The sequence below is a fragment of the Arvicanthis niloticus genome, chromosome 13 (genome assembly GCF_011762505.2).
Source record: "Arvicanthis niloticus isolate mArvNil1 chromosome 13, mArvNil1.pat.X, whole genome shotgun sequence".
Taxonomy (NCBI): Eukaryota; Metazoa; Chordata; class Mammalia; order Rodentia; family Muridae; genus Arvicanthis; species Arvicanthis niloticus.
In genome coordinates this window covers 66,426,830-66,447,423 of record NC_047670.1, presented here as the reverse complement: position 1 = coordinate 66,447,423, position 20,594 = coordinate 66,426,830, and the positions used below count along the sequence as shown (strand labels likewise).

General features: G+C 53.1%; 1 protein-coding gene across 1 annotated transcript in view; it reads right to left on the bottom strand.

Annotated features, from left to right (window-relative positions):
* The window catches only part of Muc19 (mucin 19, oligomeric), a 75,932-nt gene that overhangs the window by 22,869 nt on the left and 32,469 nt on the right, over positions 1-20,594 (bottom strand). The window contains exon 33 of the mRNA XM_076912313.1: positions 419-18,034. Within this exon, the coding sequence (XP_076768428.1) occupies positions 419-18,034 (17,616 nt within the window). The remainder of the gene's footprint in view (positions 1-418; positions 18,035-20,594) is intronic.

Sequence of the window (20,594 nt, the reverse complement as noted above, 5' to 3'; positions counted from 1 at the left end):
CAATGCTTATCTAGAACACTAAACAGTGTGAACTTGTACATGTGGAGAAATAGAAGGCGACATGCACAACATGATGCGAAGCAGAGCTTTGGACATTCTTGCCTGAGTTTTAAGGAGATTGTGTCAATAATACTTTAAATCTATGCTTCTGTGATTATGTCCCAAAAAACATCAAAAGGAGACATAAAAAGATATTTTTAAAAAATCAATAAACTAGGGTAAAAATTAGATTTAGATCTGAATTAAAAGGGAGAAAAAGTATATAAGTACATCAAGAATCACAAGAAAATTACAAAAAAATTAAGATGAAAAGCAACTCAAGTCAAAAATGAAAATACATGAAAATTATTACAAAGAGAGATAGTCGAAAAACAGTTTATTTCAAGAAATTAAAAAACATTCACATATATTGACGTACCTGTTTTAATGACAGAGGGACTCGAAAGAACTGGGATAGAAGATGCTGTGGTAAGAAGACTTCCAGAGGAGGTGAAGGCGGAGGATTTGAAAGAAGAAACTGCACTCAGGACTTTGGTGACAGGTGTGAAACTAGAAAGAGCTTGGGTGAGAGCTGATCCAGGTGTGGGACTAGCTGCTTCAGTCAGGAAGGCAGAAGGAGCTGAGCTTGCAGCAGGGCCTGCTGTGGTGGAGTGCCCTGCAGCTATGGAGGATGGAGCTGAGGATTCATGAGAGGCTGCTGTGGTGGTGCTAGCTATTGCAACATTGGAGGATTCCGTGTGTGAGGTGCCTACAGTTCCTGCTGCTTGGGTGCCACTTTGTCCAGATGTGGAGAAGACAGGAGCTGAGGTTGCACTAGAGGCAGCACTTGGGACATTTGTTCCAGCAGTGGGTGCAGCAGGAGAAGCAGCAAAGGAGCTTCGAGCAGCAGGTGCTGCAGTGCTGCCAGTAGCCCTAGCTGAGGAGACAGGAGGACCTGTGCTTGCTGGACTGGAGCCCATTAGGCTGGCTGTTTCTCCAGCTGTGGAAGCAGGAGCAGGACTTCCATTAGGGGCAGCTGGGGTGACTTCCCCTGCAGATGTAGAGGGAACAGGAGCAGAGGATCCAGCAGAAGCTTCTGTGGTGGTTGTGGTGGTGGTGGTGGTGGCAGCTCTCCCAGATGTGGAACTAGCAGGAGCTGAGGTGACAGCTGGGACTCTTCTGAAGACAGCACTTTCTGTTTGTGAGGAAGCAGAAGCTGAGTTTGCACCAGGGCCTGCTGTGGTGGAGTGCCCTGCAGCTGTGGAGGATGGAGCTGAGGATTCTTGAGAGGCTGCTGTGGTGGTGCCAGCTATTGCAACAGTGGAAGATTCTGTGTGTGAGGTGCCTACAGTTCCTGCTGGTGGGGTGCCACTTTCTCCAGATGTGGAGGAGACAGGAGCTGAATTTGATCTAGACACAACCATCAGGACACTTGAGTCAGCTGTGGGTGCAGCGGGAATAGCAGCAGAGGAGCTTCCAGCAGCAGTTGCTGCTGTTCTGCCAGTTGCCCCAACTGAGGAGACAGCAGGACCTGTGCTTGTTGCACTGGAACCTGTTGGGCTACCTCCTTCTCGAACTGTGGAAGCAGGAGCTGGAGTTCCATTAGGGGCAGCTGAAGTGCCTTCCCCTGCAGAAGTGGAGGCAGCAGGAGCAGAGGATCCAGCAGAAGCTTCTGTGGTGTTTGTGGTGGTGGTGGTAGTGGCAGCTCTCCCAGATGTGGAACTAGCAGGAGCTGAGGTGACAGCTGGGACTCTTCTGAAGACAGCACTTTCTGTTTGTGAGGAAGCAGGGGCTGAGCTTGCAGCAGGGCCTGCTGTGGTGGAGAGTCCTGCAGCTGTGGAGGCCTGAGCTGAGGTTTCAGGAGAGGCTGCTGTGGTGGTGCCTGCTCTGCCTGCAGTGGAGGCTGCAGTGGCTGAGGTGCTGGACTGTCCTGCTACTTGGGTGCCACTTTGTCCAGATGTGGAGGAGACAGGAGCTGAGGTTGCACTAGAGGCAGCACTTGGGACATTTGTTCCAGCAGTGGGTGCAGCAGGTGAAGCAGCAGAGGAGCTTCCAGCAGCAGGTGCTTCTGTGCTGCCAGTAGCCCTAGCTGAGGAGACAGCAGGACCTGTGCTTGTTGCACTGGAACCTGTTGGGCTACCTATTTCTCCAGCTGTGGATGCAGGAGCTGGACTTCCATTAGGGGCAGCTGGGGTGCCTTCACCTGCAGATGTGGAGGCAGCAGGAGCAGAGGATCCAGCAGAAGCTTCTATGGTGTTGGTGGTCCTGATGGTGGTGGTGGTAGTGGCAGCTCTCCCAGTTGTGTAACTAGCAGGAGCAGAGGATCCAGCAGAAGCTTCTGTGGTGGTTGTGGTGGTGGTGGTGGTGGTGGTGGTGGCAGCTCTCCCAGATGTGGAACTAGCAGGAGCTGAGGTGACAACTGGGACTCTTCTTAAGGCAGCACTTTCTGTTTGTGAGGAAGCAGAAGCTGAGTTTGCACCAGGGCCTGCTGTGGTGGAGTGCCCTGCAGCTGTGGAGGATGGAGCTGAGGATTCATGAGAGGCTGCTGTGGTGGTGCCAGCTATTGCAGCAGTGAAGGATTCGCTGTGTGAGGTGCCTACAGTTCCTGCTGGTGGGGTGCCACTTTGTCCAGATGTGGAGGAGACAGGAGCTGAAGTTGATCTAGACACAACCATCAGGACACTTGAGTCAGCTGTGGGTGCAGCGGGAATAGCAGCAGAGGAGCTTCCAGCAGCAGTTGCTGCTGTTCTGCCAGTTGCCCCAACTGAGGAGACAGCAGGACCTGTGCTTGTTGCACTGGAACCTGTTGGGCTACCTCCTTCTCGAACTGTGGAAGCAGGAGCTGGAGTTCCATTAGGGGCAGCTGAAGTGCCTTCCCCTGCAGATGTGGAGGCAGCAGGAGCAGAGGATCCAGCAGAAGCTTCTGTGGTGTTTGTGGTGGTGGTGGTAGTGGCAGCTCTCCCAGATGTGGAACTAGCAGGAGCTGAGGTGACAGCTGGGACTCTTCTGAAGACAGCACTTTCTGTTTGTGAGGAAGCAGGGGCTGAGCTTGCAGCAGGGCCTGCTGTGGTGGAGTGTCCTGCAGCTGTGGAGGCCTGAGCTGAGGTTTCAGGAGAGGCTGCTGTGGTGGTTCCTGCTCTGCCTGCAGTGGAGGCTGCAGTGGCTGAGGTGCTGGATTGTCCTGCTACTTGGGTGCCACTTTGCCCAGATGTGGAGGAGACAGGAGCTGAGGTTGCACTAGAGGCAGCACTTGGGACATTTGTTCCAGCAGTGGGTGCAGCAGGTGAAGCAGCAGAGGAGCTTCCAGCAGCAGGTGCTTCTGTGCTGCCAGTAGCCCTAGCTGAGGAGACAGCAGGACCTGTGCTTGTTGCACTGGAACCTGTTGGGCTACCTATTTCTCCAGCTGTGGATGCAGGAGCTGGACTTCCATTAGGGGCAGCTGGGGTGCCTTCACCTGCAGATGTGGAGGCAGCAGGAGCAGAGGATCCAGCAGAAGCTTCTATGGTGTTGGTGGTCCTGATGGTGGTGGTGGTAGTGGCAGCTCTCCCAGTTGTGGAACTAGCAGGAGCAGAGGATCCAGCAGAAGCTTCTGTGGTGGTTGTGGTGGTGGTGGTGGTGGTGGTGGTGGCAGCTCTCCCAGATGTGGAACTAGCAGGAGCTGAGGTGACAACTGGGACTCTTCTTAAGGCAGCACTTTCTGTTTGTGAGGAAGCAGAAGCTGAGTTTGCACCAGGGCCTGCTGTGGTGGAGTGCCCTGCAGCTGTGGAGGATGGAGCTGAGGATTCATGAGAGGCTGCTGTGGTGGTGCCAGCTATTGCAGCAGTGAAGGATTCGCTGTGTGAGGTGCCTACAGTTCCTGCTGGTGGGGTGCCACTTTGTCCAGATGTGGAGGAGACAGGAGCTGAAGTTGATCTAGACACAACCATCAGGACACTTGAGTCAGCTGTGGGTGCAGCGGGAATAGCAGCAGAGGAGCTTCCAGCAGCAGTTGCTGCTGTTCTGCCAGTTGCCCCAACTGAGGAGACAGCAGGACCTGTGCTTGTTGCACTGGAACCTGTTGGGCTACCTCCTTCTCGAACTGTGGAAGCAGGAGCTGGAGTTCCATTAGGGGCAGCTGAAGTGCCTTCCCCTGCAGATGTGGAGGCAGCAGGAGCAGAGGATCCAGCAGAAGCTTCTGTGGTGTTTGTGGTGGTGGTGGTAGTGGCAGCTCTCCCAGATGTGGAACTAGCAGGAGCTGAGGTGACAGCTGGGACTCTTCTGAAGACAGCACTTTCTGTTTGTGAGGAAGCAGGGGCTGAGCTTGCAGCAGGGCCTGCTGTGGTGGAGTGTCCTGCAGCTGTGGAGGCCTGAGCGGAGGTTTCAGGAGAGGCTGCTGTGGTGGTTCCTGCTCTGCCTGCAGTGGAGGCTGCAGTGGCTGAGGTGCTGGATTGTCCTGCTGCTTGGGTGCCACTTTGCCCAGATGTGGAGGAGACAGGAGCTGAGGTTGCACTAGAGGCAGCACTTGGGACATTTGTTCCAGCAGTGGGTGCAGCAGGTGAAGCAGCAGAGGAGCTTCCAGCAGCAGGTGCTTCTGTGCTGCCAGTAGCCCTAGCTGAGGAGACAGCAGGACCTGTGCTTGTTGCACTGGAACCTGTTGGGCTACCTATTTCTCCAGCTGTGGATGCAGGAGCTGGACTTCCATTAGGGGCAGCTGGGGTGCCTTCCCCTGCAGATGTGGAGGCAGCAGGAGCAGAGGATCCAGCAGAAGCTTCTATGGTGTTGGTGGTCCTGATGGTGGTGGTGGTAGTGGCAGCTCTCCCAGTTGTGGAACTAGCAGGAGCAGAGGATCCAGCAGAAGCTTCTGTGGTGGTTGTGGTGGTGGTGGTGGTGGTGGTGGTGGCAGCTCTCCCAGATGTGGAACTAGCAGGAGCTGAGGTGACAACTGGGACTCTTCTTAAGGCAGCACTTTCTGTTTGTGAGGAAGCAGAAGCTGAGTTTGCACCAGGGCCTGCTATGGTGGAGTGCCCTGCAGCTGTGGAGGATGGAGCTGAGGATTCTTGAGAGGCTGCTGTGGTGGTGTCAGCTATTGCAACAGTGGAGGATTCGGTGTGTGAGGTGCCTACAGTTCCTGCTGGTGGGGTGCCACTTTGTCCAGATGTGGAGGAGACAGGAGCTGAAGTTGATCTAGACACAACCATCAGGACACTTGAGTCAGCTGTGGGTGCAGCGGGAATAGCAGCAGAGGAGCTTCCAGCAGCAGTTGCTGCTGTTCTGCCAGTTGCCCCAACTGAGGAGACAGCAGGACCTGTGCTTGTTGCACTGGAACCTGTTGGGCTACCTCCTTCTCGAACTGTGGAAGCAGGAGCTGGAGTTCCATTAGGGGCAGCTGAAGTGCCTTCCCCTGCAGATGTGGAGGCAGCAGGAGCAGAGGATCCAGCAGAAGCTTCTGTGGTGTTTGTGGTGGTGGTGGTAGTGGCAGCTCTCCCAGATGTGGAACTAGCAGGAGCTGAGGTGACAGCTGGGACTCTTCTGAAGACAGCACTTTCTGTTTGTGAGGAAGCAGGGGCTGAGCTTGCAGCAGGGCCTGCTGTGGTGGAGTGTCCTGCAGCTGTGGAGGCCTGAGCGGAGGTTTCAGGAGAGGCTGCTGTGGTGGTTCCTGCTCTGCCTGCAGTGGAGGCTGCAGTGGCTGAGGTGCTGGATTGTCCTGCTGCTTGGGTGCCACTTTGTCCAGATGTGGAGGAGACAGGAGCTGAGGTTGCACTAGAGGCAGCACTTGGGACATTTGTTCCAGCAGTGGGTGCAGCAGGTGAAGCAGCAGAGGAGCTTCCAGCAGCAGGTGCTTCTGTGCTGCCAGTAGCCCTAGCTGAGGAGACAGCAGGACCTGTACTTGTTGCACTGGAACCTGTTGGGCTACCTATTTCTCCAGCTGTGGAAGCAGGAGCTGGACTTCCATTAGGGGCAGCTGGGGTGCCTTCACCTGCAGATGTGGAGGCAGCAGGAGCAGAGGATCCAGCAGAAGCTTCTATGGTGTTGGTGGTCCTGATGGTGGTGGTGGTAGTGGCAGCTCTCCCAGTTGTGGAACTAGCAGGAGCAGAGGATCCAGCAGAAGCTTCTGTGGTGGTTGTGGTGGTGGTGGTGGTGGTGGTGGTGGCAGCTCTCCCAGATGTGGAACTAGCAGGAGCTGAGGTGACAACTGGGACTCTTCTTAAGGCAGCACTTTCTGTTTGTGAGGAAGCAGAAGCTGAGCTTGCAGCAGGGCCTGCTATGGTGGAGTGCCCTGCAGCTGTGGAGGATGGAGCTGAGGATTCTTGAGAGGCTGCTGTGGTGGTGTCAGCTATTGCAACAGTGGAGGATTCGGTGTGTGAGGTGCCTACAGTTCCTGCTGGTGGGGTGCCACTTTGTCCAGATGTGGAGGAGACAGGAGCTGAAGTTGATCTAGACACAACCATCAGGACACTTGAGTCAGCTGTGGGTGCAGCGGGAATAGCAGCAGAGGAGCTTCCAGCAGCAGTTGCTGCTGTTCTGCCAGTTGCCCCAACTGGGGAGACAGCAGGACCTGTGCTTGTTGCACTGGAACCTGTTGGGCTACCTCCTTCTCGAACTGTGGAAGCAGGAGCTGGAGTTCCATTAGGGGCAGCTGAAGTGCCTTCCCCTGCAGATGTGGAGGCAGCAGGAGCAGAGGATCCAGCAGAAGCTTCTGTGGTGTTTGTGGTGGTGGTGGTAGTGGCAGCTCTCCCAGATGTGGAACTAGCAGGAGCTGAGGTGACAGCTGGGACTCTTCTGAAGACAGCACTTTCTGTTTGTGAGGAAGCAGGGGCTGAGCTTGCAGCAGGGCCTGCTGTGGTGGAGAGTCCTGCAGCTGTGGAGGCCTGAGCTGAGGTTTCAGGAGAGGCTGCTGTGGTGGTGCCTGCTCTGCCTGCAGTGGAGGCTGCAGTGGCTGAGGTGCTGGATTGTCCTGCTGCTTGGGTGCCACTTTGTCCAGATGTGGAGGAGACAGGAGCTGAGGTTGCACTAGAGGCAGCACTTGGGACATTTGTTCCAGCAGTGGGTGCAGCAGGTGAAGCAGCAGAGGAGCTTCCAGCAGCAGGTGCTTCTGTGCTGCCAGTAGCCCTAGCTGAGGAGACAGCAGGACCTGTGCTTGTTGCACTGGAACCTGTTGGGCTACCTCCTTCTCCAGCTGTGGAAGCAGGAGCTGGACTTCCATTAGGGGCAGCTGGGGTGCCTTCACCTGCAGATGTGTAGGCAGCAGGAGCAGAGGATCCAGCAGAAGCTTCTATGGTGTTGGTGGTCCTGATGGTGGCGGTGGTAGTGGCAGCTCTCCCAGTTGTGGAACTAGCAGGAGCAGAGGATCCAGCAGAAGCTTCTGTGGTGGTTGTGGTGGTGGTGGTGGTGGTGGTGGTGGTGGCAGCTCTCCCAGATGTGGAACTAGCAGGAGCTGAGGTGACAACTGGGACTCTTCTTAAGGCAGCACTTTCTGTTTGTGAGGAGGCAGAAGCTGAGTTTGCACCAGGGCCTGCTATGGTGGAGTGCCCTGCAGCTGTGGAGGATGGAGCTGAGGATTCTTGAGAGGCTGCTGTGGTGGTGTCAGCTATTGCAACAGTGGAGGATTCGGTGTGTGAGGTGCCTACAGTTCCTGCTGGTGGGGTGCCACTTTGTCCAGATGTGGAGGAGACAGGAGCTGAAGTTGATCTAGACACAACCATCAGGACACTTGAGTCAGCTGTGGGTGCAGCGGGAATAGCAGCAGAGGAGCTTCCAGCAGCAGTTGCTGCTGTTCTGCCAGTTGCCCCAACTGAGGAGACAGCAGGACCTGTGCTTGTTGCACTGGAACCTGTTGGGCTACCTCCTTCTCGAACTGTGGAAGCAGGAGCTGGAGTTCCATTAGGGGCAGCTGAAGTGCCTTCCCCTGCAGATGTGGAGGCAGCAGGAGCAGAGGATCCAGCAGAAGCTTCTGTGGTGTTTGTAGTGGTGGTGGTAGTGGCAGCTCTCCCAGATGTGGAACTAGCAGGAGCTGAGGTGACAGCTGGGACTCTTCTGAAGACAGCACTTTCTGTTTGTGAGGAAGCAGGGGCTGAGCTTGCAGCAGGGCCTGCTGTGGTGGAGTGTCCTGCAGCTGTGGAGGCCTGAGCTGAGGTTTCAGGGGAGGCTGCTGTGGTGGTGCCTGCTCTGCCTGCAGTGGAGGCTGCAGTGGCTGAGGTGCTGGATTGTCCTGCTGCTTGGGTGCCACTTTGTCCAGATGTGGAGGAGACAGGAGCTGAGGTTGCACTAGAGGCAGCACTTGGGACATTTGTTCCAGCAGTGGGTGCAGCAGGTGAAGCAGCAGAGGAGCTTCCAGCAGCAGGTGCTTCTGTGCTGCCAGTAGCCCTAGCTGAGGAGACAGCAGGACCTGTGCTTGTTGCACTGGAACCTGTTGGGCTACCTATTTCTCCAGCTGTGGAAGCAGGAGCTGGACTTCCATTAGGGGCAGCTGGGGTGCCTTCACCTGCAGATGTGGAGGCAGCAGGAGCAGAGGATCCAGCAGAAGCTTCTATGGTGTTGGTGGTCCTGATGGTGGTGGTGGTAGTGGCAGCTCTCCCAGTTGTGGAACTAGCAGGAGCAGAGGATCCAGCAGAAGCTTCTGTGGTGGTTGTGGTGGTGGTGGTGGTGGTGGTGGTGGCAGCTCTCCCAGATGTGGAACTAGCAGGAGCTGAGGTGACAACTGGGACTCTTCTTAAGGCAGCACTTTCTGTTTGTGAGGAAGCAGAAGCTGAGTTTGCACCAGGGCCTGCTGTGGTGGAGTGCCCTGCAGCTGTGGAGGATGGAGCTGAGGATTCTTGAGAGGCTGCTGTGGTGGTGTCAGCTATTGCAACAGTGGAGGATTCGCTGTGTGAGGTGCCTACAGTTCCTGCTGGTGGGGTGCCACTTTGTCCAGATGTGGAGGAGACAGGAGCTGAAGTTGATCTAGACACAACCATCAGGACACTTGAGTCAGCTGTGGGTGCAGCGGGAATAGCAGCAGAGGAGCTTCCAGCAGCAGTTGCTGCTGTTCTGCCAGTTGCCCCAACTGAGGAGACAGCAGGACCTGTGCTTGTTGCACTGGAACCTGTTGGGCTACCTCCTTCTCGAACTGTGGAAGCAGGAGCTGGAGTTCCATTAGGGGCAGCTGAAGTGCCTTCCCCTGCAGATGTGGAGGCAGCAGGAGCAGAGGATCCAGCAGAAGCTTCTGTGGTGGTTGTGGTGGTGGTGGTAGTGGCAGCTCTCCCAGATGTGGAACTAGCAGGAGCTGAGGTGACAGCTGGGACTCTTCTGAAGACAGCACTTTCTGTTTGTGAGGAAGCAGGGGCTGAGCTTGCAGCAGGGCCTGCTGTGGTGGAGAGTCCTGCAGCTGTGGAGGCCTGAGCTGAGGTTTCAGGAGAGGCTGCTGTGGTGGTGCCTGCTCTGCCTGCAGTGGAGGCTGCAGTGGCTGAGGTGCTGGATTGTCCTGCTGCTTGGGTGCCACTTTGTCCAGATGTGGAGGAGACAGGAGCTGAGGTTGCACTAGAGGCAGCACTTGGGACATTTGTTCCAGCAGTGGGTGCAGCAGGTGAAGCAGCAGAGGAGCTTCCAGCAGCAGGTGCTTCTGTGCTGCCAGTAGCCCTAGCTGAGGAGACAGCAGGACCTGTGCTTGTTGCACTGGAACCTGTTGGGCTACCTCCTTCTCCAGCTGTGGAAGCAGGAGCTGGACTTCCATTAGGGGCAGCTGGGGTGCCTTCACCTGCAGATGTGGAGGCAGCAGGAGCAGAGGATCCAGCAGAAGCTTCTATGGTGTTGGTGGTCCTGATGGTGGCGGTGGTAGGGGCAGCTCTCCCAGTTGTGGAACTAGCAGGAGCAGAGGATCCAGCAGAAGCTTCTGTGGTGGTGGTGGTGGTGGTGGTGGTGGCAGCTCTCCCAGATGTGGAACTAGCAGGAGCTGAGGTGACAGCTGGGACTCTTCTGAAGACAGCACTTTCTGTTTGTGAGGAAGCAGAAGCTGAGTTTGCAGCAGGGCCTGCTGTGGTGGAGTGCCCTGCAGCTGTGGAGGATGGAGCTGAGGATTCTTGAGAGGCTGCTGTGGTGGTGCCAGCTATTGCAACAGTGGAGGATTCGGTGTGTGAGGTGCCTACAGTTCCTGCTGGTGGGGTGCCACTTTGTCCAGATGTGGAGGAGACAGGAGCTGAAGTTGATCTAGACACAACCATCAGGACACTTGAGTCAGCTGTGGGTGCAGCGGGAATAGCAGCAGAGGAGCTTCCAGCAGCAGTTGCTGCTGTTCTGCCAGTTGCCCCAACTGAGGAGACAGCAGGACCTGTGCTTGTTGCACTGGAACCTGTTGGGCTACCTCCTTCTCGAACTGTGGAAGCAGGAGCTGGAGTTCCATTAGGGGCAGCTGAAGTGCCTTCCCCTGCAGATGTGGAGGCAGCAGGAGCAGAGGATCCAGCAGAAGCTTCTGTGGTGTTTGTGGTGGTGTTGGTAGTGGCAGCTCTCCGAGATGTGGAACTAGCAGGAGCTGAGGTGACAGCTGGAACTCTTCTGAAGACAGCACTTTCTGTTTGTGAGGAAGCAGGGGCTGAGCTTGCAGCAGGGCCTGCTGTGGTGGAGTGTCCTGCAGCTGTGGAGGCCTGAGCTGTGGTTTCAGGAGAGGCTGCTGTGGTGGTGCCTGCTCTGCCTGCAGTGGAGTCTGCAGTGTGTGAGGTGCTGGATTGTCCTGCTGCTTGGGTGCCACTTTGTCCAGATGTGGAGGAGACAGGAGCTGAAGTTGATCTAGACACAACCATCAGGACACTTGAGTCAGCTGTGGGTGCAGCGGGAATAGCAGCAGAGGAGCTTCCAGCAGCAGTTGCTGCTGTTCTGCCAGTTGCCCCAAATGAGGAGACAGCAGGACCTGTGCTTGTTGCACTGGAACCTGTTGGGCTACCTCCTTCTCGAACTGTGGAAGCAGGAGCTGGAGTTCCATTAGGGGCAGCTGAAGTGCCTTCCCCTGCAGATGTGGAGGCAGCAGGAGCAGAGGATCCAGCAGAAGCTTCTGTAGTGTTTGTGGTGGTGGTGGTAGTGGCAGCTCTCCCAGATGTGGAACTAGCAGGAGCTGAGGTGACAGCTGGGACTCTTCTGAAGACAGCACTTTCTGTTTGTGAGGAAGCAGGGGCTGAGCTTGTAGCAGGGCCTGCTGTGGTGGAGAGTCCTGCAGCTGTGGAGGCCTGAGCTGAGGTTTCAGGAGAGGCTGCTATGGTGGTGCCTGCTCTGCCTGCAGTGGAGGCTGCAGTGGCTGAGGTGCTGGATTGTCCTGCTGCTTGGGTGCCACTTTGTCCAGATGTGGAGGAGACAGGAGCTGCACTAGAGGCAGCACTTGGGACATTTGTTCCAGCAGTGGGTGCAGCAGGTGAAGCAGCAGAGGAGCTTCCAGCAGCAGGTGCTTCTGTGCTGCCAGTAGCCCTAGCTGAGGAGACAGCAGGACCTGTGCTTGTTGCACTGGAACCTGTTGGGCTACTTCCTTGTCCAGCTGTGGAAGCAGGAGCTGGACTTCCATTAGGGGCAGCTGGGCTGCCTTCCCCTGCAGATGTGGAGGCAGCAGGAGCAGAGGATCCAGCAGAAGCTTCTATGGTGTTGGTGGTCCTGATGGTGGCGGTGGTAGGGGCAGCTCTCCCAGTTGTGGAACTAGCAGGAGCAGAGGATCCAGCAGAAGCTTCTGTGGTGGTGGTGGTGGTGGTGGTGTTGGTGGTGGTGGCAGCTCTCCCAGATGTGGAACTAGCAGGAGCTGAGGTTACAACTGGGACTCTTCTGAAGACAGCACTTTCTGTTTGTGAGGAAGCAGAAGCTGAGCTTGCAGCAGGGCCTGCTGTGGTGGAGTGCCCTGAAGCTGTGGAGGATGGAGCTGAGGATTCTTGAGAGGCTGCTGTGGTGGTGCCAGCTATTGCAACAGTGGAGGATTCGGTGTGTGAGGTGCCTACAGTTCCTGCTGGTGGGGTGCCACTTTGTCCAGATGTGGAGGAGACAGGAGCTGAAGTTGATCTAGACACAACCATCAGGACACTTGAGTCAGCTGTGGGTGCAGCGGGAATAGCAGCAGAAGAGCTTCCAGCAGCAGTTGCTGCTGTTCTGCCAGTTGCCCCAACTGAGGAGACAGCAGGACCTGTGCTTGTTGCACTGGAACCTGTTGGGCTACCTCCTTCTCGAACTGTGGAAGCAGGAGCTGGAGTTCCATTAGGGGCAGCTGAAGTGCCTTCCCCTGCAGATGTGGAGGCAGCAGGAGCAGAGGATCCAGCAGAAGCTTCTGTGGTGTTTGTGGTGGTGGTGGTAGTGGCAGCTCTCCCAGATGTGGAACTAGCAGGAGCTGAGGTGACAGCTGGGACTCTTCTGAAGACAGCACTTTCTGTTTGTGAGGAAGCAGGGGCTGAGCTTGCAGCAGGGCCTGCTGTGGTGGAGTGTCCTGCAGCTGTGGAGGCCTGAGCTGAGGTTTCAGGAGAGGCTGCTGTGGTGGTTCCTGCTCTGCCTGCAGTGGAGGCTGCAGTGGCTGAGGTGCTGGATTGTCCTGCTGCTTGGGTGCCACTTTGTCCAGATGTGGAGGAGACAGGAGCTGAGGTTGCACTAGAGGCAGCACTTGGGACATTTGTTCCAGCAGTGGGTGCAGCAGGTGAAGCAGCAGAGGAGCTTCCAGCAGCAGGTGCTTCTGTGCTGCCAGTAGCCCTAGCTGAGGAGACAGCAGGACCTGTGCTTGTTGCACTGGAACCTGTTGGGCTACCTCCTTCTCCAGTTGTGGAAGCAGGAGCTGGACTTCCATTAGGGGCAGCTGGGGTGCCTTCCCCTGCAGATGTGGAGGCAGCAGGAGCAGAGGATCCAGCAGAAGCTTCTATGGTGTTGGTGGTCCTGATGGTGGCGGTGGTAGGGGCAGCTCTCCCAGTTGTGGAACTAGCAGGAGCAGAGGATCCAGCAGAAGCTTCTGTGGTGGTGGTGGTGGTGGTGGTGGTGGTGGTGGTGGCAGCTCTCCCAGATGTGGAACTAGCAGGAGCTGAGGTTACAGCTGGGACTCTTCTTAAGGCAGCACTTTCTGTTTGTGAGGAAGCAGAAGCTGAGCTTGCACCAGGGCCTGCTGTGGTGGAGTGCCCTGCAGCTGTGGAGGATGGAGCTGAGGATTCTTGAGAGGCTGCTGTGGTGGTGCCAGCTATTGCAACAGTGGAGGATTCGGTGTGTGAGGTGCCTACAGTTCCTGCTGGTGGGGTGCCACTTTGTCCAGATGTGGAGGAGACAGGAGCTGAAGTTGATCTAGACACAACCATCAGGACACTTGAGTCAGCTGTGGGTGCAGCGGGAATAGCAGCAGAGGAGCTTCCAGCAGCAGTTGCTGCTGTTCTGCCAGTTGCCCCAACTGAGGAGACAGCAGGACCTGTGCTTGTTGCACTGGAACCTGTTGGGCTACCTCCTTCTCGAACTGTGGAAGCAGGAGCTGGAGTTCCATTAGGGGCAGCTGAAGTGCCTTCCCCTGCAGATGTGGAGGCAGCAGGAGCAGAGGATCCAGCAGAAGCTTCTGTGGTGTTTGTGGTGGTGTTGGTAGTGGCAGCTCTCCGAGATGTGGAACTAGCAGGAGCTGAGGTGACAGCTGGGACTTTTCTGAAGACAGCACTTTCTGTTTGTGAGGAAGCAGGGGCTGAGCTTGTAGCAGGGCCTGCTGTGGTGGAGAGTCCTGCAGCTGTGGAGGCCTGAGCTGAGGTTTCAGGTGAGGCTGCTGTGGTGGTGCCTGCTCTGCCTGCAGTGGAGGCTGCAGTGGCTGAGGTGCTGGATTGTCCTGCTGCTTGGGTGCCACTTTGTCCAGATGTGGAGGAGACAGGAGCTGAGGTTGCACTAGAGGCAGCACTTGGGACATTTGTTCCAGCAGTGGGTGCAGCAGGTGAAGCAGCAGAGGAGCTTCCAGCAGCAGGTGCTTCTGTGCTGCCAGTAGCCCTAGCTGAGGAGACAGCAGGACCTGTGCTTGTTGCACTGGAACCTGTTGGGCTACCTATTTCTCCAGCTGTGGAAGCAGGAGCTGGACTTCCATTAGGGGCAGCTGGGGTGCCTTCACCTGCAGATGTGGAGGCAGCAGGAGCAGAGGATCCAGCAGAAGCTTCTATGGTGTTGGTGGTCCTGATGGTGGTGGTGGTAGTGGCAGCTCTCCCAGTTGTGGAACTAGCAGGAGCAGAGGATCCAGCAGAAGTTTCTGTGGTGGTTGTGGTGGTGGTGGTGGTGGCAGCTCTCCCAGATGTGGAACTAGCAGGAGCTGAAGTGACAACTGGGACTCTTCTTAAGGCAGCACTTTCTGTTTGTGAGGAAGCAGAAGCTGAGTTTGCACCAGGGCCTGCTGTGGTGGAGTGCCCTGCAGCTGTGGAGGATGGAGCTGAGGATTCTTGAGAGGCTGCTGTGGTGGTGCCAGCTATTGCAACAGTGGAGGATTCGGTGTGTGAGGTGCCTACAGTTCCTGCTGGTGGGGTGCCACTTTGTCCAGATGTGGAGGAGACAGGAGCTGAAGTTGATCTAGACACAACCATCAGGACACTTGAGTCAGCTGTGGGTGCAGCGGGAATAGCAGCAGAGGAGCTTCCAGCAGCAGTTGCTGCTGTTCTGCCAGTTGCCCCAAATGAGGAGACAGCAGGACCTGTGCTTGTTGCACTGGAACCTGTTGGGCTACCTCCTTCTCGAACTGTGGAAGCAGGAGCTGGAGTTCCATTAGGGGCAGCTGAAGTGCCTTCCCCTGCAGATGTGGAGGCAGCAGGAGCAGAGGATCCAGCAGAAGCTTCTGTGGTGTTTGTGGTGGTGGTGGTAGTGGCAGCTCTCCCAGATGTGGAACTAGCAGGAGCTGAGGTGACAGCTGGGACTCTTCTGAAGACAGCACTTTCTGTTTGTGAGGAAGCAGGGGCTGAGCTTGTAGCAGGGCCTGCTGTGGTGGAGTGTCCTGCAGCTGTGGAGGCCTGAGCTGAGGTTTCAGGAGAGGCTGCTGTGGTGTTGCCTGCTCTGCCTGCAGTGGAGGCTGCAGTGGCTGAGGTGCTGGATTGTCCTGCTGCTTGGGTGCCACTTTGTCCAGATGTGGAGGAGACAGGAGCTGAGGTTGCACTAGAGGCAGCACTTGGGACATTTGTTCCAGCAGTGGGTGCAGCAGGTGAAGCAGCAGAGGAGCTTCCAGCAGCAGGTGCTTCTGTGCTGCCAGTAGCCCTAGCTGAGGAGACAGCAGGACCTGTGCTTGTTGCACTGGAACCTGTTGGGCTACCTCCTTCTCCAGCTGTGGAAGCAGGAGCTGGACTTCTATTAGGGGCAGCTGGGCTGCCTTCCCCTGCAGATGTGGAGGCAGCAGGAGCAGAGGATCCAGCAGAAGCTTCTATGGTGTTGGTGGTCCTGATGGTGGCGGTGGTAGGGGCAGCTCTCCCAGTTGTGGAACTAGCAGGAGCAGAGGATCCAGCAGAAGCTTCCGTGGTGTTTGTGGTGGTGGTGGTGGTGGCAGCTCTCCCAGATGTGGAACTAGCAGGAGCTGAGGTTACAGCTGGGACTCTTCTTAAGGCAGCACTTTCTGTTTGTGAGGAAGCAGAAGCTGAGTTTGCACCAGGGCCTGCTGTGGTGGAGTGCCCTGCAGCTGTGGAGGATGGAGCTGAGGATTCTTGAGAGGCTGCTGTGGTGGTGCCAGCTATTGCAGCAGTGGAAGATTCGGTGTGTGAGGTGCCTACAGTTCCTGCTGGTGGGGTGCCACTTTGTCCAGATGTGGAGGAGACAGGAGCTGAAGTTGATCTAGACACAACCATCAGGACACTTGAGTCAGCTGTGGGTGCAGCGGGAATAGCAGCAGAGGAGCTTCCAGCAGCAGTTGCTGCTGTTCTGCCAGTTGCCCCAACTGAGGAGACAGCAGGACCTGTGCTTGTTGCACTGGAACCTGTTGGGCTACCTCCTTCTCGAACTGTGGAAGCAGGAGCTGGAGTTCCATTAGGGGCAGCTGAAGTGCCTTCCCCTGCAGATGTGGAGGCAGCAGGAGCAGAGGATCCAGCAGAAGCTTCTGTGGTGTTTGTGGTGGTGGTGGTAGTGGCAGCTCTCCCAGATGTGGAACTAGCAGGAGCTGAGGTGACAGCTGGGACTTTTCTGAAGCCAGCAGTTTCTGTTTGTGAGGAAGCAGGGGCTGAGCTTGCAGCAGGGCCTGCTGTGGTGGAGTGTCCTGCAGCTGTGGAGGCCTGAGCTGAGGTTTTAGGAGAGGCTGCTGTGGTGGTGCCTGCTCTGCCTGCAGTGGAGGCTGCAGTGGCTGAGGTGCTGGATTGTCCTGCTGCTTGGGTTCTACTTTGTCCAGATGTGGAGGAGACAGGAGCTGAGGTTGCACTAGAGGCAGCACTTGGGACATTTGTTCCAGCAGTGGGTGCAGCAGGTGAAGCAGCAGAGGAGCTTCCAGCAGCAGGTGCTGCTGTGCTCCCAGTAGCCCTAGCTGAGGAGACAGCAGGACCTGTGCTTGTTGCACTGGAACCTGTTGGGCTACTTCCTTTTCCAGCTGTGGAAGCAGGAGATGGACTTCCATTAGGGGCACCTGAAGTGCCTTCCCCTGCAGATGGGGAGGCAGCAGGAACAGATGATCTAGCCAAAGGGACCGTGTTGGTGGTAGTGGCAGTTCTCCCAGATGTGGAACTAGCAGGAGCTGAGGAGACATCTGTGACTGCTCTGGGGCCAACTCTTTCAGTTGTGGAGGCAGCAGGAACTGAGATTGCAGCAGGGCCTGCTGTGGTGGAGTGTCCTGCAGCTGTGGAGGATGGAGCTGAGGTTTCAGGATAGCCTGCTGTGGTGGTGCCAGCTATTGCAGCAGTGGAGGATTCGGTGTGTGAGGTGCCTACAGTTCCTGCTGGTGGGGTGCCACTTTGTCCAGATGTGGAGAAGACAGGAGCTGAGGTTGCACTAGAGGCAGCACTTGGGACATTTGTTCCAGCAGTGGGTGCAGCAGGTGAAGCAGCAGAGGAGCTTCCAGCAGCAGGTGCTTCTGTGCTGCCAGTAGCCCTAGCTGAGGAGACAGCAGGACCTGTGCTTGTTGCACTGGAACCTGTTGGGCTACCTCCTTCTCCAGCTGTGGAAGCAGGAGCTGGACTTCCATTAGGGGCAGCTGGGGTGCCTTCCCCTGCAGATGTGGAGGCAGCAGGAGCAGAGGATCCAGCAGAAGCTTCTATGGTGTTGGTGGTCCTGATGGTGGTGGTGGTAGTGGCAGCTCTCCCAGTTGTGGAACTAGCAGGAGCAGAGGATCCAGCAGAAGCTTCTGTGGTGGTTGTGGTGGTGGTGGTGGTGGTAGTGGCAGCTCTCCCAGATGTGGAACTAGCAGGAGCTGAGGTGACAGCTGGGACTCTTCTGAAGCCAGCAGTTTCTGTTTGTGAGGAAGCAGAAGCTGAGCTTGCAGCAGGGCCTGCTGTGGTGGAGTGTCCTGCAGCTGTGGAGGCCTGAGCTGAGGTTTCAGGATAGCCTGCTGTGGTGGTGCCAGCTATTGCAACATTTGAGGATTCAGTGTGTGAGGTGCCTACAGTTCCTGCTGGTGGGGTGCTACTTTGTCCAGATGTGGAGAAGACAGGAGCTGAGGTTGCACTAGAGGCAGCACTTGGGACATTTGTTCCAGCAGTGGGTGCAGCAGGTGAAGCAGCAGAGGAGCTTCCAGCAGCAGGTGCTTCTGTGCTGCCAGTAGCCCTAGCTGAGGAGACAGCAGGACCTGTGCTTGTTGCACTGGATCCTGTTGGGCTACTTCCTTTTCCAGCTGTGGAAACAGGAGCTGGAGTTCCATTAGGGGCAGCTGAAGTGCCTTCCCCTGCAGATGTGGAGGCAGCAGGAGCAGATAATCTAGTTGAATTGACTGTGTTGGTGGTAGTGGCAGTTCTCCCAGATGTGGAACTAGCAGGAGCTGAGGTGACATCTGGGCCTTCTGTGGGGCCAGCTCTTTCAGTTGTGGAGGCAGCAGGAGCTGAGTTTGCAGCAGGGCCTGCTGTGGTGGAGTGCCCTGAAGCTGTGGAGGCTGGAGCTGAGGTTTCAGGAGAGGCTGCTTGTGTGGTGACAGCTATTGCAGCAGTGGAGCCTGCACTGTCTGTGCTATCCAGAAGCTCTGTTGTTTCCACTGTCCCTGTGGAAACAGTGAAGCACCTGCTTTTTTAATGCTTTCTTTTCCTTTTTCTTTTTCTTTGTCCAATCTTTTTGTCTTATCTTTCTATTTGGAAATTCATCAGAATAACTTTCATGGAAATCTACATGTATCTTTTTTTGCTAATTGCTTTTGATGTTTCAATAATTTTTTTATTTGCCTTTCTGTTTTCTTCACCTTCTTTTTTTCATTTCAATTCTTAGGATAATTTTTTAAGTAAGAACCTTTCATGTGCAGCCTCATTCCAAGGTTTTGAACTTTTATTTTGTTTTGATGATTCTTCTTAACTTTCTGGTGGACTTTTATTACTTTTAATTAATTCAACTAAATTATTATTTTAAAATTTTAAATTCTTGTTTGAATTGGCAACCTCCATTTAAGTTTGATCATAACTAATTCTGTAATTGTTTCTGGTTTTTCACCATCTGTGTCTACATCATCACACAGAGGTGTCAGTAGTGTTTGTACAAATTCTAGTTTGTAATTCTCTGCTTGCAACTCTTAAACCTTCCTCTTTATGTTGGTCCTTTATAAAGAGGGAGACTAAATGATACTATCTCATGGCTTTTCTGTATCAAATGAATTAATGCTCCAGATATAATATCTAGATAAGACAAATATGCTTGTCTATAAAGGGAAAATTCTACAGCTATAGCCATATTTTTCTTCTACAAATAATCCTTTCGTGGATATGGAAGATCATCCATCTCTTGGGTACTTTAATTGCTTTAAAAGAAAGAAGTTGCTTTATTGACAGAATATATAGTAATATATATATAAACAAATAGATATTTATAATATAATATAAATATAGATATATATTCTACATATACTCTTTTCATTTAGTCCCTCTATAAAAGAAAATATTGTTTATATATATATGTATATATATATATATATTTCCAAATGTGTATATTCTAATATATATAGAGCCAAATAAATATGCATATGTACAAATATGTAAATATATGGAAATATATATTAGCATACATGTTTTAACATATATATACACACATATACATAGACATTTATTTATATATATATACACACTTGTATATACATTGTATATATATACACAAGTATATATATACATTGTTATATATATAATGTATATATATAATATAATATATATTATATTAATATATAATATATATAATATATATGTAATATATATAATATATATAATATATATGTAATACATATATATAATATATATAATATAATATATATACATTATATATGTATTACATATACATTGTATATATATACATTGTATATACATTGTATTATATACAAATTTCATGAGAAAAAATAAACATTGTATCTTGATACCTTTACATTTACATTTTTTCAATATACCTTAATGTTAAAACAGTGCACACAGCTGTTCTGTACCAGTATCAGCAGTTACCCTACCGGCTCAGCAACCTGGTGTTCCTCTGGGACAGGAGCAATCATGGAAACAGTATTTCAATGGTTACCAGACTTAGAGCTTTCAAAGATAATTAACCAAAATGGAACATGGAGTTTGTACCAGTCTGCTCATCTAAGAAACACAGTTAAGCTGAGCGTTAGACACGTGGTCCACTGCTCGTTCCCCAGTTAATGATGAGTGGAGGTTATTATTTTGCACTAACATGAAACCATACAGAAAACTCACTGGCTAAAATTGCAACTGGCCTGGGGATATAAGCTAATGAGAACAGAATGCCAAAAATCATCCTGAAATGAATCAGTCTTCATGAGATGTTCGTTTCTTGATGTTGCTGATGCAAATGCTATAGAAAACTAAGTTGGAAAGAATTAAGTGTGCAGCTGGAGTTTCAGTGATATCACAGCTGTTTTTAACTTTGTCATTCATTTATGGGTTACATGCCATATCACACTTGTGGCAGACAGAGACAACCTGTCATAGTTGGCTCTTTCTTTCCACCACATGGATTCCAGAGATCAGCCTCAGGTCCTCAAGCTTGATGGCTATTCCTTCTTATAGTCAAGCTATCTCACAGCCCTGAGGGTTGATATTTTGTTACAGGTAACTGCTATTATTTTTCCTCACCCAAACTCATTTTATTTGTATATAAAAGATAATGATTATCAAATAAATAACACTAAGCATTATAAAATGTTTTAAATTATGTTCATAATTCTATATTATATGACTTTATAAACTATAAATCTCCTTGGTTTTATATGTTTTATTGTATAGAAGAAAGATTATCTTCAGTAAATAAAACATACAAGTTTAAGGATTTATTAGCTTAAATAATATTCAGACTATCCATCCATCTAATCATTACCTGAAACTCTATGCTGAAATGTGGAAGCTGAGTTATTAATTTTCTTTTTTAAAATACAAAATGTTACAGTTAAAATTTTCAGCCGGGTGGTGGTGGCACACGCCTTTAATCCCAGCACTAGGGAGGCAGAGGCAGGCAGATTTCTGAGTTCAAGGCTACCCTGGTCTACAGAGTGAGTTCCAGGACAGCCAGGACTACACAGAGAAATCCTGTCTCGAAAATCCAAAAAAAAAAAAAAAAAA